Source organism: Camelina sativa, chromosome 1 (genome assembly GCF_000633955.1).
Source record: "Camelina sativa cultivar DH55 chromosome 1, Cs, whole genome shotgun sequence".
NCBI lineage: Eukaryota > Viridiplantae > Streptophyta > Magnoliopsida > Brassicales > Brassicaceae > Camelina > Camelina sativa.
The window spans coordinates 22,707,378-22,725,186 of record NC_025685.1 but is presented as its reverse complement, the minus strand read 5'-3'; the positions used below and the strand labels follow the sequence as shown (position 1 = coordinate 22,725,186).

The 17,809-nt window shown below is 38.6% G+C and overlaps 1 protein-coding gene, 1 long non-coding RNA gene and 2 pseudogenes across 2 annotated transcripts; 3 read left to right on the top strand and 1 right to left on the bottom strand.

The window, feature by feature from the left end:
• On the top strand, positions 9,861–12,162 carry LOC104702123 (annotated as a pseudogene).
• LOC104702117 lies at positions 12,163–12,632 on the bottom strand. The gene is made up of 2 exons (XR_753932.1): positions 12,544–12,632; positions 12,163–12,415 (listed from the first exon to the last, which is right to left on the bottom strand). It is a non-coding gene; the product is annotated as an uncharacterized LOC104702117 (long non-coding RNA).
• Positions 13,106–15,389, top strand: LOC104702106 (26S proteasome regulatory subunit 4 homolog B). Its single transcript, XM_010417934.2, has 6 exons — positions 13,106–13,648; positions 13,777–14,022; positions 14,365–14,534; positions 14,622–14,838; positions 14,921–15,061; positions 15,147–15,389. Exons 1-6 carry the CDS (start codon positions 13,175–13,177, stop codon positions 15,228–15,230), a joined length of 1,332 nt encoding a protein of 443 aa, XP_010416236.1. The 5' UTR covers positions 13,106–13,174; the 3' UTR covers positions 15,231–15,389.
• LOC104702097 lies at positions 16,008–17,708 on the top strand (annotated as a pseudogene).

The following is a 17,809-nucleotide window of genomic DNA, read 5'->3' as shown; positions in this document are numbered from 1 at the left end:
GAGTGCTGGATCCATGAAGTATTGGGGTGGGAAGGGAGGGTAACCTGGATATCCTGGATAAGCTGTTGGACCTGGGAAGCCATAGGGAGTTCTAGGTAAGGACTCGGTCGAGTACATCGGGGGTACTCGGTCGAGTGACTGCTCGAGGCACTCGACTACTCGAGTGACCCGGTCGAGTGCCTCGAAGATTGTTGTTCTTGGCGACTTGATCTTCTCCTCCTCTGAATTGGCTCATTCATTGAAGCTCTAGCTGGTTCCACAGGGTTTTCAGCTCTTGAAAGTGCTCTAGTTGAGCTACACCTCCTCAAAGGGCTAGAATGTCTTGGTGATGAGTTTGCACTCTTCAGTTCAGCAATCTCCCTCTTTAAGCCCTTGATGGACTTAGTCATTTTTCCCACCTTCTTCTTTAGCTTGTCAAATTTATTCCCATGCCACTTGCTCCATTTTTGTAGAAGTGTCAGCCTCTTGCTAGTTTCCCTCACTCCTCTACTATCTCTAGGGGTTGGCTCATATTCTTCAAAGTAGAATTGCTCTTCCCCATAAGCCATTTCTACATCTCCAGCTTCATCAACTCTAACTTGAGCTGTCCCATCAAACAAGAACTCATCAGCTGGCCAAAAGTCAATGTTTGCTCCTTCTTGTATGGTGGTGAGCTCTTGATTAGGGAGGACAAGCTGTCTTTTCCCAACTGTTGGAAGCTCAAAATTGAAAAGGTGATTTCCTTGATGCATCTCCTTGGCTAGTATTAGGGTAGAGGTGAGATAGTTGGAATCAATCCATCTTGGCATGACCTTCTTTCCTCTAAGTGGCACCTTAGCAGCTAGTAGTATTGGAGTGATGATGCCTCCAATGGTTAGGGCTCCCATTGATCCTTTCTTGTGCAACTTGCTCACCATGCTCCTATAATACATCATTTGGTCAATGAGGACCATAGCAAGATCAGTCCCCACACTACTTCCAAGGATGATGGTTCCATCCCTTGCTTGAAGGATAATTCCATTGAGTGCCAGATCAATCATCTTGAGCTCACCCTCATTCACATTTCCAGTCTCCTTCCTAGCAAAGAAGGTGTTTGCTAAGGCCTTGTGGAAGTACCTTAGGACTGGGCTCCTTATGCTTGAGCTTTTGGAATTGGAGGATGAGTAAATGTTGCTATCTCCCAAATAGCAAAGAGCTCTTCTCTTGGTATAACCATGCTCCTCTCACTACCTTCTTCAAAACCGAAGACATTGGCTATCTTCCTTAATGAAAGCTCATACTTCTTTCCCTTGATAGCGAAGTCAATATGACCAGGCCCAAACTCTCTTTCCTTCCTTAAGTAGCAGTGCATCTTAATAGTGGCTAGAAACTCACAGTTTTCTTCTTTGTAGCATTCCATACACAACCCCATGAATTTGCTTAGGTTGCACTTCTCAAAAAGAAATTCCACATCTTGATCAATACCCAACCTTTCCATGGTTTCCTTGTGTGGGTATCTAGTCCCCAGGAACTGCATCCTCATGAATACCTCATAAAGTTGTTTTGGTGTTAAGCCACAAGATTCTTCTTCTCCTTCAGCCATTTCCTCTTCTTCTTTATCTTCTTCCTCACTCTCATTTTCAACCTCCTCTTGTGGAGCTTCAACTGCTGGCCTCTTGCCTTTGGCTTTGTTTCTCCTCATGATCTTCCTAAGAGTTGTCTCCCTCTCTTCTTCACTCTCAGTTCTCTCGGGATCTTCCTCAGCTGACTGATGTCTTGAACTCGGCACACCACTCGAACCATCACCCGGTCGAGTGGTTGCTCAAGTAGTTGGTCGAGTACTTCCTCCAGCTTCCTTTCTTGATGCAAGCTTGGCATCACGTCGATCTAGGGAGCGATCAGCAGCTTGTTGGGATGCTCTTGTAGACCTTGAAGACATTTTGAAGGGAACTTGAAAAGAATAAACTCAAAACTCAAAGTCAATAGGTTAGTAACCCAAAAACCAAAAGAACAAAGCTTTGAGCAAAAACATGAACTTGAGAGAGATTTTTAAGCAAGAATTTGATTGTTTTAAGCCAAATGAAAGAGTGTGAGAAGATTAGGATCGAGTCTAGCTCTATATAAAGAAGCTAAGGGGACAAGGAGACAAGGGTGGAGCGTCCATATCATTCAAATTTGAATGAGGAATCTTTGACTTGCTTTTTGCTGCCACTCGACCCCACCACTCGACTGCACGTGGTCGAGCTCCTTGACCAAAGTTTGAATTTCAAATTTTTTTCTTCTTTTCCCCCCTACTCGATCATTCAAGAGAAATGGGAATCGAGTGGACCTTAGTTTCTTCACAACTCGGTCGAGTACCTTTCGTGGGCCGGTCGAGTGGGCTTGCGAGTCTTCTTCCACAAGTCCAAACTTCTCCAAACCCATCTACACTTTCATTGAAAAGCCTGTCCAACACAAACATAAAAGAAAAGAAATCAAAACTACAAAGTAAATTAAGCATATTTACAAGGATACCTTAGGGACTTCCTCCCTAGTGAGCTTGTTTAAAGTCACTAAGCTTGAATTTTGATGCCTTTTCAGGTTTGGTTTAGATACCAAGGAGGTGATGAAATCCTACCTGGCACCTCTTGATCACTGTGAATCTGATCCTTGATCACTTCCCCCTTTACACCCAAACCTTGTTTCTTCTTGATCTTGAGCCTTGGTCTTGCTTTCTTCAAAGACCTCTTGTTTAGCTTGACTTGGAGATCCTTTACCAAATCAGTCAATTCTTGAACAGAATTCTTGAGATTTTCCACTGATTCTTCTTGAAGGGAGAACTTAGCCTTTGAAGGTGCTTCCTCACTTGAGACCTCATGATCCCCTTTTCTTTTGATAGTGTAGGGTGGATCATTGATGGAAGGCAGATTAGTTGGGTTGTTGATGTCAAACTTCATAGTGAAGTCTTCAGTCAGGTGGAGCTTGATAGTCCCCATCTTAACATCAATTACAGCCCCAGCTGTGGCTAAAAATGGCCTTCCCAAGATAAGAGGGTCTTCAGGCTCATGTTCCATGCTCATGATTGCAAAATCAGTTGGGATCATTGCTTCTCCTATCTTGACTGGGAAGTTTTCAATCACTCCAACCACATCCCTCTTGGACCCATCTGCTAGACTGATATAGAAGTTGCTGGCTTTAAAATCTTCATACCCTAACTTCTCAACCACTGAGTATGGCATCAAGCTCACTGAAGCTCCTAAGTCACATAGGCACTTGTTGAAGTGCATGTATCTGACGGAACAAGGTATGTTAAATGAGCCTGGATCTTCAAGCTTGGTTGGGATAATAGCCTTCCCAATATCTCTCAAATCCTTCATGTCTTGGTCATGAGTCTTCTTCTTTGACATCTCAAGTAAAAAATCTTGATAGAGAGGATAAGGAGCATATTGTTCCAAAGCAGGTCCTCTCTCTTCTTCTTGGTAAGCAATGATGACCTCTTGTATGGCCATCACTTCCTTCTTCTCAATCACAACCTCTTCCTTCAAAGCTTTCACTTCCTTTTGTTGCAAAGCCATCTTTTCTTTTTTCTCAATGATTTCTCTTAGTTCCTTTATCTTTTGTGCCTTGAAACGTCCTGGGAATGGTAGAGGCGGTTTGTAAGCAGGAGGAATGTACTTAGCAGGCTTGACAGCTTCAATGCCTTCAGCTCGATCGACCACTCGACTAGGCACTCGGTCGAGTGCTGGCTCGAGCACATGGTCGAGTGCATTACCGGATTCAGTCTGCTTTGCACAATCTTCACTCTGAGCTTCAAGAAATGACCAATCCTCCCCAGCTTGAACTTCACTGTCCTCAGTGACATCTTTCTCATGTATAAGGATGGCTTTTGCAGCAAACTCCCTTGGGTTTTGAACAGCTTTTCCAGGGAGTTGGTTAGGCTTAGGAGCTGAAGTAGAGGCAAGATTACTCTCCATATACTTCACTCTTGAGTTGAGACTTTCAAACTTGATGTTTAGATCATTGTACTGAGAAGTCAGCTTCTGGTTAAGTTCAGCAAATTTCTTTGCATCCTCAGTCTGCCAATTGGCTTACCCAAGCAACATTTGTTGCATCATAGCTCTCAAATCTGGTTCTTGGCCTTGTGAGGTCTGAAACCCTGGAGGGGGACACAATGGAGGCTGGAAACCTTGATGTTGCTGCTTGGGGGCATAGTTGGTTTGCTGTTGTGGCTGTTGAGGTGGATAGACTTGATCTTGGGGATTGGCTACATTGTTGCTTCTATAGGAGAGGTTGTTATTCTTGACTCCTTGGTTGTAACCCTTGAAGCCTCCTTGGTTTTGCATATAACATAGCTCATCATACTCTTTCTCCCCATCTTGAGCTTGAGTGTCATCTTCACCAATGAAGTGAATGACTTTTTGTTGGCTAAGGAGAAGCTTGTCCAACTTCTCATTGACAACTTTCAATTCCTTCTTGTATCTCTCCTCTTGATCATTGGATGCAAACCTTACTGTTCTGTCATAGTCTTCATTGTAGTTGCCATCTGATTGGGCCATATTCTCTACCAACTCCCAGCTTTCTTCCACATTCTTGTTGAGAAAATTGCCATTGGAGGCTGTGTCAAGAAGCATCCTTATCTTAGGTAGGACTCCTCTATACAAGGTGCTTAGCAGAGACTCATTACTAAAGCCATGGTGAGGGCATTGAGTCTGGAAGCTCTTGAATCTTTCCCATGCTTCACAAAAGCTTTCATTGTTTCTTTGAACAAAACCATAAATCTCATTCCTTAACCTTGCAGTTCTAGCATTGGAAAAGAACTTGGCTAGGAAGGCATTCTTGCAAGCATCCCATGTGGTGATTGCTCCAGTTGGAAGTGTCTTCTCCCATAGATGAGCCTTGTCTCCAAGTGAGAAAGGAAACAACCTAAGCTTGAAGCCATCCTCTCACTCACACCATTGATCTTGGTGAGACCACATATCCTATCAAACTCATCAAGGTGGTCTAGGGGATCTTCCATTGGCAAACCATGGAACTTGTTTGCTTGAATCATAGAGATCAAACCACTTTTGATCTCAAAGTTGTTGTTAGCAACTGAAGGAGGAACAATACCAGCTCTTTGGTTGTGTGTTGGGTGCATCTCCAGCACCAATGTTCCTTGGCCTTTGAACATCATTAGCTTGTTGCTCCATTAGCAACTGTTGTTCTTGTTCTTGAAGGATTCTTGTTCTCTGTTGTCTCAAATCTCTTGGTGGCATGTTGATGTGGTCAAGGAGCCTTTGAAGATTCTGATGACCCTTGGATCTTGTTTGCATCAACAGACTCGAGTAAAGACTCGGACATGCACTCGGTCGAGCACAGGCTCGAGTGGATGGTCGAGTCGACTAAGATGAGAAGTCTATTTGGATCCGGCGTATGACTCGATCAGGTACTCGATCAAACACTCGGTCGAGTGGGGGTCGAGTTGGTACCTGAGATTCAAAACAACCAAGCAGAGGAAGAATCTTGATCAGTAGTGATCAAAACAGATACAGAACTCAATCTTAGACCTATGTGGATTCTAAATGTCACAAACAAACACTCAAAAGTGGCAACGACGCCAAATTGAAACACAAAATTTTAAGTGGTGTTGTGGAATGATGATGGATGGTGAATAAAAGATGAATGGATGGAATGCAAGGCAGAGGGTTTCAATTCCTCTTATGATGTTGCAGTATAAGAGGTGTCGATCCAAATCTGAGTGGGTTGCAAGCAATTAGAACATGCACATTTATCTAAGTTGAGCCAATTATAAAGATGATTTGAAACTAAGATCCTAATGACAAAAGCAAAATGCATAATGTAAATGCTGAAAGGACAAGATACTAAATGCAAATGAACAGAATGATTAAGATGATAAGACTAAACAGAAACAAAGTAGAGATGTTAGACTACTAATGAACTAATGCAAGACAAATGATGAACAAGATGAACATAAACTAAATGAATGCAACAGGAATAAGACTAGAATGAAACAGGAAATGAGACAGGACAAATGCAAAGCAAAAATAAGAAACTCTGGGTTGAGCTCGAGCAAGCACTCGATCGAGTACTAGGTCGAGTTGGTGAAATCGGGAAAACAGAGCAGAACAAATAAAACAGAGCAATACAAAAACGAATCAAACAGCAAACAAACAACAGGATTTAAACTGGGAAATCGATAGAAAAGCAAGGTCTTAGGGATGGATTCATGGGCTGGACTTTGGATTGTGGTTATCTAACTTGATCAACAAATCTCAATCAACATGAGCTAATCTCTAGACAATGATCTCATATAACATGTTAATCCACTCTCATGGCAAAAACAATCAGACTTATACAGATCTAGGCTAGTTCTCACATAGCAAAGAACATATAAAAGCAAGCTTTAAACAACAGATCATTCATGTCAAAAATCAAACAAAGCATCTAATCTCTTAGCATGCTCAATGATAATCTCTGGATCTAGCCTTATCTAGCAACCTAGACATTGGTATGATGCTAAGAAGCTTAAGATCAAACCCTACCCTCTCGGTTATAGGATCAGCATAGAGAATATCTAGCTTAGAAGAGATCTAAAACAATCAAGCTTGACCAGATCAAACAACCACAACCATCATCCAGCCTAAACCATCCCTAATAGCTAAGCAAACTACTCACAATCACACATGATGAACAACGAAATTATAAACCCAGAAAATGATGAAACTTGCATGATTAGATAGATAAAACAGAGATCTACAATATTGAAGAAGGAATCAAACTCGAATTCTTAATATTTTGAAAGTTATGGAACCAACAAATATCAAAGAATTATTTGTTCTTCCTCAAAAGAAAAAGAAAAAGATCTAAGGAAATAAAAAAGTAAAAAGCATAAATTCCCAAAAGGGTAAATACTAGGTTTATGGAATTCTAAAAAGTTGGACTCTTTGGTGGCTGCATGGTACAAGGCTTTATATAGAAAAAGGAGTGGAAGCCCTAAAAATGCTAAAAGACAAAATAGAAGGGCGGCTCGGTCAATTCGACCAGGTGCTCGGTCGAGTTGGCTTTTCTTCTGCTTCTTCCATCCGGTCGAGTCCCTCTATGCACTCGGTCGAGTTGACTTCCGGACCTTGATTCTCCAGCTCTAACTCCCTTGTTTTCTTCTCTTCTTAGCTCATATCTTCTTTAGCATTCATTCCATGCTTCTTAGGCTCCAAAATCACTTGTTTATGCAAGAAAAATATGCAAATGCAATGCAACTATACACTAATGCATAAACAGTCCTAAAGCTATGCAAAAAGGGCCAACCTAGATGGTAAATGATGCAAAAGAAGTGAAAATACTAAGGGAAAACAGGGTAAATTATATGAACATCATTCAACTAGCTTTGTTTTTCTTAGTAAAATTTTATTTTTTTTCTTTTTTATTAACTTTTTGTTTGACACATCATTGTTCTTGAACAAGTCTCGAAGGCAATTTGTTTGTTGTCTAATCAAAGCAACTATATAAAAAGATTCCTAGATATTACCACGTGTTTTCGTCGTCGTTTCTTCGAATTTTGTTCCGTTTCTCAATTTCATAATGTATACTACGTAATCTTTGACTTTGAAGTGTCAACAAAGTTTTTTATGCATAATAACTAAGGTTTTGGGATTAACAAATTTCTCACGGTGTTATTATTATTTCTATCAATTTGCACGACAGGTAGCAAAACAAAATTGATGAATACACAAATGCAAAGATAACAACAGAGATTATATAACACTAGATCAACTAAACAGAAAGCGCTCTTATCGTCGAACGATAGTACATCTTACAAGAAAATGGGAAACAAGAAATTTTTAAAAAAACAATGAGCTCATTGGAATAAATTTTCTCATAAAATAGAAAAGGAATTAAAGAAAATATACAGACAATTATTAATTCTAAAAAATGTTAATACTCACTTCTATATAAACATAGACCGTCTCATATTATTCATCAAACAGAATAATTTATTCAAAAATACTGCTTTCAACTTTGTTCTATTAGTCAAACTTTTTTAATGGGAAAACAAATTTTCCTTATTTTTTTTAAACCAACATATACTCCTACTTTCTACTTTTTCAGTTTGGAATAGGTAATATTAATATGTTGACCCCAAAAAAAATGGAAGATGAATTTATGCATCTTCTTTTTCTAATACTGTATTTTAAATTTTATTGTAATAGTTTTAGATTGTTTTATTTAATTTATATTTTCATCTTTGAATTACTTTAGGTTTTATATATTACAGTGCTTATAATTTTCTATTATTTTATTATTATGTCAAATTAATTTTTTTCTAATTTCTCAACCTTGATTGATTGGTCATAGACCTTTTTTTTGTGCAAAGATAATTGTTACCCTTTGTTCAATCTCAAAAGAAGATAAAGAGGAGAAGGTCATGGTTGATAGATCCTAATAGTTGGATAAAATAGCCAATCAAACACAAGCCTACAACAAACATATATATATTGGAAAAACATAAATCGTTGTTGATAGATCCATAGGAGCTTGAAGACAGAAACTACATCATGGTGTGTCAATAAACTTCCATGAAATACATTGGAAATTTAACATTAGTTACTATCAAAAGATTTCGTGACGTTGGAAAAAGGTCTTTTGTTTCATTGGTTGTTGGAGTAAGCCACTTTGAGATAGCTAAAAGACGTGAACATATTCTCTCCACACAGGAGGAGGACAGAGCCGAGGTTCTCTCTATGGTAGAGGAGGTTGGACGCAAGGTTATCTCCCTAAGGGAGGAAGGTGGGGGAGGTTGGATGCAAGGTTATCTCTCCAATGGAGGAAGGTGGGGGAAGTTGGATGCAAGGTTATCTTCCCAATAGAGAAAGGCGGAGCGAAGGTTCTCTCCATGGTGGAGGAGGTTGGACGCAAGGTTCTCTCTATAAGGAAGAATGACAGAACCGAGGTTCTCTCCATGGTTAGTCATACACTATCGTGATATAATTTCTTTTTATTCAAAAGGTTCTCTCCATGATTAGTCATACACTATTGTAATAAAATTTATATATTTTAGTTCATACTATTAAAAATTAATACTAACAACAAATTATTTTAGTAAGGAGAAACGAATGAAAGTTCAAAAAGATTAAAGATTAAGTAAAAAATAATAATTGTTATTAACAATGGTATTGTAAATTTTACTAGTTATATTTGAATAATTCACCAATAAGCAACAAATGTATTTTAATTAAAAATATAACAAAACATAATTAGCCGAATGCAATAAATGGAATTTTCCCCCATATATGGAAATATATGGCATTGTTTTAAAAAAAAATACATTTGTTATTATCTAATAAAGTAATAAGTAAAAGTTTTACGTCATGCCAAACTAATTTTAAATACATTGAGATTTATAAATATACTAAAATTTTCGTCAAAAAATCAAAAAATCATTCATATAAATTAATTACCCTTTAAATCACTTACTTATTTTGTTATTACAAACTTCAACATATATACATTGTTTTTGGTTAAAATTATACATTGTTTATTGAACAATTTTCATGCTAAATGAATTAAGTAGTTTGGATACATATTGAAATTTAATTGACCAATACTCACGCAAGTCAGCATGTGTATACTTTATTATATTTTTTGTTAGTTTTAATTTTAATTTAAAGAAAATACTAATAGTTAAATCATTAATTTTAGTAAATGGAAAATAAATTTTTATTTGTACATTAATATATGAAACTTTTTATTAGTTTTCCTATTTTGTTAAGGAGTCAAAAGTGATTTGGTTACACTTGTCCAAATTGATAATATATTGATAAATATAATGATATACCATGATGACTCCAACGTGCTCCCCAAGCTAATCTCATTATATAATAAGCGTCAGAGTAGAAAACCCTAAGATATAACTCTTGAGACCATCACCGCCACAATAACAAATTCTCTCTTACAATGGCTTCTTCTACTTCAATCCTTCTTGGCCCACCTTCCGTCGCCGGCGATCTACAAACTGCCAACCCAGTCACCGTCAATTCATTGGAAACCCCTGTTTCCGATTCCCATGGTTTGATATCCCAAACCGCCGGTTTAAACCTCGAAGAACCACCGATGGGTCTAACCGGAAACTTTTCCCCGACGTTTCTCTCTTCCGGGAGCCCATGTCTTGATTTCTTCTTCCACATCGTCCCCGACACATGTCCCGGTGATCTGATCCAAAGGCTTGAGGCTTCTTGGACTCACGATCCCTTGACTACGTTGAAGCTCGTCTGCAACCTCAGAGGTGTCAGAGGAACCGGAAAATCAGATAAAGAAGGGTTTTACACTGCTGCGCTTTGGCTTTACAAGAATCACCCAAAAACCCTAGCTTTGAATCTCCCTTCTCTTGTTGATTTTGGGTATTTCAAAGATTTTCCTGAGATTCTCTATCGGATCTTGGAAGGTGATCAACAGATGGGGAGAGGGAGAAAGCGGGTTTGGAGGAAGAGGGTTCAGAGGAGATTCAAAGGGACGATTGAGCAAAGGTCTGATATCTCCGGTGAACTTGAAGATCGGATTCTGGAAACCGCGGAGGAGATTGGTGGTCCTGTGGATAAGATCAAGGCTAGGGCTTTACGGAAACAGAGAGAGTTGGAAAATGCTAAAAAGGCGCTAGAGAGGTATAACTCTGATGCTAGTTACAGATTACTCTTTGATCGAACTGCGGATTTGTTTGCGGATGTGCTGAAATCGGATTTGGAGTGTTTGAATTCGAATCAGCTGAATAAGATTGGGTTAGCTTCCAAGTGGTGTCCTTCGGTTGATTCTTCTTATGACAAGGCTACTCTGATATGTGAGGCTATCGCTAGAAGGATGTTTTCTAGGGGTGAGTATGATCAAGGAATCGAAGAAGCACATTATGCGTATAGGATTAGAGATAGGCTGAGGAAACAAGTTCTTGTGCCGTTGCATAAAGCTCTTGAGTTGCCTGAGTTGTCCATGAGTGCAAGAGAATGGAACTTGTTGAAGTACAACAGAGTTGCTTCTGTGGCTATGAAGAATTACAGAACGCACTTTGTGGAACATGATTTGGCGAGGTTTTCAGAGTTTTTGGGGGATGTGAAATCCGGGAAGAAGAACATTGCGGCTGGCGCGTTGCTTCCTCATCAGATCATCAGCCAGCTGGAGGATGGTGAAGTCGGGGCGGAAGTAGCAGAGCTTCAGTGGGAGAGAATGGTTGATGATGTTGCCAAGAAGGGGAAGATGAAGAGTTCTTTGGCGGTTTGTGATGTCTCTGGAAGCATGTCGGGTACACCTATGGAGGTTTGTGTGGCGCTAGGGTTGTTGGTTTCGGAACTTAACGAAGAGCCGTGGAAAGGGAAAGTTATCACTTTTAGTCAGAACCCGGAGCTGCATCTAGTAACAGGTTCGAGTCTGAGAGAAAAGACTGGCTTTATCAGACGAATGGAATGGGGAGGGAACACGGATTTACAGAAGGTGTTTGATCGTATTCTAGATGTTGCAGTCGAGAATAACCTAACCGACGATGAGATGATCAAGCGGATCTTTGTGTTCAGCGACATGGAGTTCGATAGTGCGACAAGAAACTACCATTGGGAATGGGAGGTGAGTGACTCCAAAAGTTACTCCGGGAGCGACTACCAGACTGCTTATGAGAGTGACGAGAGTGACTACGAAAGTAGATATGAGGAACGGTTGAAAAAATCCAAGGAACGGTCCAAGAAGAAGTGGAGACGGATTATGAGGTGGTTCAGAGGAAGTATAAAGAGAAGGGTTTTGAGAAGGTTCCGGAAATAGTGTTTTGGAACCTGAGGGACTCGTCGGCTACACCAGTGGCGGCTAAGAAGAAAGGAGTGGCTTTGGTTAGCGGGTTTTCCAAGAATCTACTGACTCTGTTTCTTGAAGAAGGTGGGATCGTGAATCCTGAAGATGTCATGGGGTTAGCCATCAAAGGTGATGAGTATCAGAAGCTTGCTGTTTATGACTGAGATAATTAGTAAAACATACACAAGCTGTATGCCACTAGGCAAAATAAGTTGTTAGCAATCATTCATGCCACCGTAATTCGTCTATACCATGAGAGCAATGTGATGTAGTCGAATATTTTGGTGTCTATTAGCCTATACTGTATTATGAAAAAAGATTAATGTTAGTAAATAATCTAAGTACTATTGTATGGTCTTTTTCTCCTGACTCTGAAATTAAATAAGACTGTATCCAATATGAAAATAAGTTTCTTATAACTTTTATTTTATTATAATTAGAAAAGTTGAAAGTTGCAAACAAATTTAAATTTTACAAAGGCAGAGAAATGTAGATGCATCACCAGTAGATGCTAAGCACAATCCTCCTTTAGGGAAATCTTGGTCGAAACATTTTTGGTCGCAGCTCGTTATCTCTCCACATGGATCGGCTGAATCGCCATCCTTCATCGCAAACATAGTCTTGTTTTTTGTAGAAAATATCTCTCTTGTCGCAAGACCTTAAATAACAAAGAAGAGTTCAAAGACAATCAATTTCTTATGAACTGGTTATCCAAAAAAAACCAAAACAGTAGAACACAAAAACTAATACTATTGATTAGTGACATGTTGAAAAGAAAAGAAATACCTTGATTAAAAAGAAGAGCAAGACAAAGAAATGTGAAAAACAAGCATTTGTGTGTAGAGACCATTTTAATTTGCTTCAGTCAACAAATGTCTCAGTGTAATTTGTTTCCTCAAGTTCAAGTATATATATTAGCCAAACAATTTATACTATTCCCTAATTATTATAATCGGTATTGCCATTTGTCATGTGGCATTATTAGTGTGGGTTTATCTTTATGATATTAGTCAATGCCTACATTAATTGTACACAAGACTGATGGAAGCGGATACAAAATTGAAATCCATAAGAAATTAAATAATCATACAAGATCTTTTTATTCCTAAAGAACTGAAAGAAAACAAAGTTATGACCCTTTTTAAAAGAACATAATTAGTGAAGCTGATTAGCTGATGACACATTTGGTTTTAAACAAAAAAAAAAAAAAAAAAAAAAAAAAGATGACACATTTGGCAATTAAAAATATATATAAAAATTTGCGGTACTAATAAGCCCATTAAGTTTCTTATAGCATAAAAAGGCCCAAATAAAAAGCCCTTTTAATTATCCCCTCTGTGATTTAGATTTGAAGATTTGTTTCTCCGAGAGCAAGAAACCTCAGAGAGACGAAGCACGAGAGAAAGAAGAAACTCCGATGGGTCAAGGACCGTCCGGCGGATTGAATCGACAAGGAGATCGGAAACCAGATGGTGGTGACAAGAAAGAGAAGAAGTTCGAACCAGCCGCACCACCTGCTCGTGTAGGGAGGAAGCAACGGAGGCAGAAAGGACCTGAAGCGGCGGCGAGGTTGCCGACGGTGACTCCTTCTACCAAATGTAAGCTTAGATTGCTTAAACTGGAGCGAATCAAGGACTATCTTCTTATGGAGGAAGAGTTTGTGGCGAATCAGGAGAGGTTGAAACCTCAGGAGGAGAAAGCTGAGGAAGACAGATCTAAAGTTGATGATCTTCGTGGTACACCTATGAGTGTTGGCAATCTAGAAGAGCTTATTGATGAGAATCATGCCATTGTTTCTTCTTCTGTTGGTCCTGAGTATTACGTTGGGATTTTGTCTTTCGTTGATAAGGATCAGCTTGAACCTGGCTGCTCAATTTTGATGCATAACAAGGTATTGAGAAGTTATTAGGGCTTCGTTTTTTTGGGAATTAGTCGGAAGAGTAGCTGATTTGACAATGCTTGTCCATGGCAACGTTAAACCAATTCGTCTATGTGAACATTTGTATCGTTTTGTGGTAGGTACTCTCTGTTGTTGGGATTCTTCAGGATGAAGTGGATCCAATGGTGTCTGTGATGAAAGTGGAGAAAGCTCCTCTGGAGTCATATGCTGACATTGGAGGTTTAGAAGCTCAGATTCAGGAGATTAAGGAAGCTGTTGAGCTACCTTTAACACATCCCGAATTGTATGAAGATATTGGAATTAAGCCACCAAAGGGTGTGATCTTGTATGGTGAACCAGGCACTGGGAAGACATTGCTTGCTAAGGTTTGTCTTTTAGCCTATATGGTGTATCAATTACAGTAAGCTTCCTAGTTGTTAACTGCTCAATTCAGTCTTTCATCAGTCTTCACTAAGCAAGGCTGTAGTTCCTCGTCACTAGAATGATAAATTAGTCAGGACAGTGGCCTGGCTTCTTTGGTTTGATCACATAGAATTGAGATATTAGATCATAAAGGAAGATTTTCAGAGTCACTTGGATTGATCTAGTATCTTCGTTTTCTGTTTTGTCTATGTCTCAAGCATGTTGTCTCCTTTTAATTTGCCTTATGCTTGTTACTTTCGGAACTGTGAGGTATGAGCAAGTATTATCTATTGGTATTCTTTCAGGCAGTGGCGAATTCTACATCAGCTACTTTCTTGCGTGTTGTCGGTAGTGAACTGATTCAGAAGTATTTGGGAGATGGTCCCAAGCTTGTGAGGGAGCTTTTCAGGGTTGCCGATGACCTTTCACCTTCTATTGTTTTCATAGACGAGATTGATGCCGTTGGCACTAAGCGGTATGACTTGATCAAATAATAACAATATTCTGGACTTTGCTTCAGAGATGGTATCTAATCTGTGATAGAAAATGGTTGTTGAAACAGGTATGATGCAAACTCAGGTGGTGAACGTGAAATCCAAAGAACCATGTTGGAACTACTGAACCAGCTTGATGGGTTTGATTCAAGAGGAGATGTTAAGGTTATTCTCGCGACAAACAGAATCGAAAGTCTAGACCCGGCACTTCTTAGACCAGGCCGGATCGACAGGAAAATCGAGTTCCCTCTTCCAGATATCAAAACAAGGAGACGTATCTTCCAGGTACCACAATTGTTAACATTTTTTTTTTAAATTTTTTTTTGTAGAACGATCTGATTGGTTTTTAAATGCATGCTATTACTAGATACACACATCAAAGATGACTTTGGCTGAAGATGTGAACTTAGAAGAGTTTGTAATGACGAAAGACGAGTTCTCAGGAGCTGATATAAAGGCGATATGCACAGAAGCTGGTCTGCTTGCTCTTAGAGAGCGTCGAATGAAAGTAAAGATGATTCTCACCCCTTAATATATCTATGCAGATCTTTGTAATAATTTGATTTTAACCTATTTGGTCTATTGGTTTATAGGTGACGCATGTGGACTTCAAGAAGGCAAAGGAGAAGGTTATGTTCAAGAAGAAAGAAGGAGTTCCGGAAGGTCTTTACATGTGAAAGACAAGACGCACAACAGCTGTTTCAGTCTCTTTTCTTTTCGAGTTTGCTTTATCTCTCTCCATTGACTGTTTCACTCTCTGCTTAGTTTTTTTTTTCTTTTTCTGATCATATAAAACCTTTTTTCTTTTATTAATCTGCATCCAAATTAGCCATTCATTAGTTTGCATTCTTCAGAAGCACCTCATAGATATATTCATTTGAAAATTCCGTTATTTTTACGTTGTGGGTTACTAATTAATATAGTCCAATTTGCAATTCTAAGCTTCTGTGGTTATTATTTGCCATAGTTTGAACACAGTGAAAAAGATTGAACGGATCGGACTTCAACTACTTGAATAGATCATTCTCAGTATGTGATATAAAACTAAGTACATATTTGAATTAATGTCTCCTGACGTGTATGATTACAACAACAACAAATTTGAAGTGGTACAAAACATAATCGAGTACTGTGCTTCCGAGTTCCGAGAAAAACTATTCAATTCAGTTCAATCCAATAAAACATGACATGAATGTTCGAAGAGTTTGTAGGAAGATTTTAGGGGCACGTGAAAAGTCAGCTTAAGGTGCTGTCGATATATGTAGACAGATCCATGTCTTAATCAGAATATTAATTAAATGCAGAAGCTGCCAAGAAGCTACGTACGTGCGAAGAAAGTTTGCAAATTGCAATAGAAAAAAGGAGTCAAGTCGTGTATTTTTGTACGTTAGTAAAGAGAACTAAAGATACTCATTTCTAGAGGGGACTGCAAAGAAATTTAAAAATAAGAAAAATGTTATAATTAGAATTCAAGATGGTTACAGAAGAAGGCAGACTGATGCGATAAGAACAAGAAAAGGATGAATCCACGTCCTAAAATGAAACACGATGTGTTCATAATTAAGTTTCAGGAGTAAAGACACTCGTGACAACAAGCCATCTATGTGGCTGTCTTCGTAGGAAACGGATCAAAACCTTCTTATATGACTAACTACCAGCTGAAGAGAGATATGAGGAGTCGTTAAAAGCAATCGAAGTATCGAGAATTTCAGTGATTGTGATCTCCGAAAATTTTGGGGATTCAAAATGGTGTTTCGATGAAGTTGTAGCCATCTTAAAATCCAAAATATATATGGATGATATTATCCGAATGATGTACCTGGATGAGAAAATGAAGTGTCCTGTCCTTTACCATGTTGATCCTCTCGACGTTGAAAATCAGACAGGAAGCTTTGGAGATGCCTTTGCTAAGCGACGTGATAAAGCCGAAAAGCTTCAAGAATGGAAAGATGGTTTTGAAGAAGCCATTAACTTCCCCGGGTGGAGTACTGCACACTTGAGGTATAACTGCAACTCATATTTTCGATTACAGTAACCATAGTTAATGAGCTACTACAAAAATAACGATGCTATATGTGTTCATTGGAAGATATAGAGATTCAAATTGGAAAAAGTAACGAGACTGAATTTTACCAATTAAGTTTTTAACAGTAAAGAAGTCGTTTATCTTTCACAAGAAATTTTGGTGCCCTAGAGTTTTAGAAAAGTAAGGGCGCTTTTGTTTGTAGTTTTCAATATTTTTGGAGGATATTACTAAGTAAATTTGAGAATATATCTTCTGAAAACTCAAATGAGTCAGGCTTGAGCAACCAGATTTGTTCAAATTAAAGGCTAACATTATTCTTCTTACTTACATATATGTCATATACTATACGTTCATTTTTTTTTTCTTCACAAGTTTGCTTAATTTTTTGATTCTTTCCCAGAGATGAGATGATGTTGGTGAATGAAATAGCTCGGGACATCGAGAACAAACTGCTAAGAGCCTCACGAACGAAGGTCTTTTAAGATATTTTTTAAAAAAGTCTTTAACACTTTGCAGCTCACAACTTTGTTGGCGAAATGATTAAAAGGAAACTTTTTTGTTTTATTTTTTTAAACAGGTTATAATTGAGTGGTCTCTAGTTATCATCAACCTTATGTTGGAAATACCTTCCTCTGTTTTTGACCAGATCTCTTCTACTCATAAACCTTTCTACACGTTGGCTGCAATGTTAATGTCATTGTTGTCTTGTCTACTTTGTCTCGTCGATCTCTTACACAAAGGCAGAGTTGAGAGAGTTGTGTGGAAGTGGACTTGGGCCCATTCCTTGGTTTCACTATCCGACTCAAAGATCAAACAGATTTGGTAGCTTTCCAGAGATGATTGGATTGGTTTGCGCCTTAAGCCAAACGACTATCACTGCCGTTAACTATTCATATATCACACGTAGAGATCATGATACTCCCATCAAATTCTCAGTTTGGCCAATCATGTTTGCGCTAGGTTTACTTTGCACTTTGTTTTTGAAACGATCTAGCTAGCTTGTTACCTAGTTCATTTAATTGTTTTGTACTACTATAAATAAAATTATTTCATCATTTAATATACATTCTTCTGTTAATTTTTACAATTTAATAAAACAATACAAAATGCATATGTGTAATAAAGTGGTCACTAGTCATCCCCAAGACGCCAACCTCATATTGGAAATAGCTTCCTCTGTTGTCGACTGTTCTAGTTTGAAGGTTTAGCTACAACAGCAATTCGGGTATT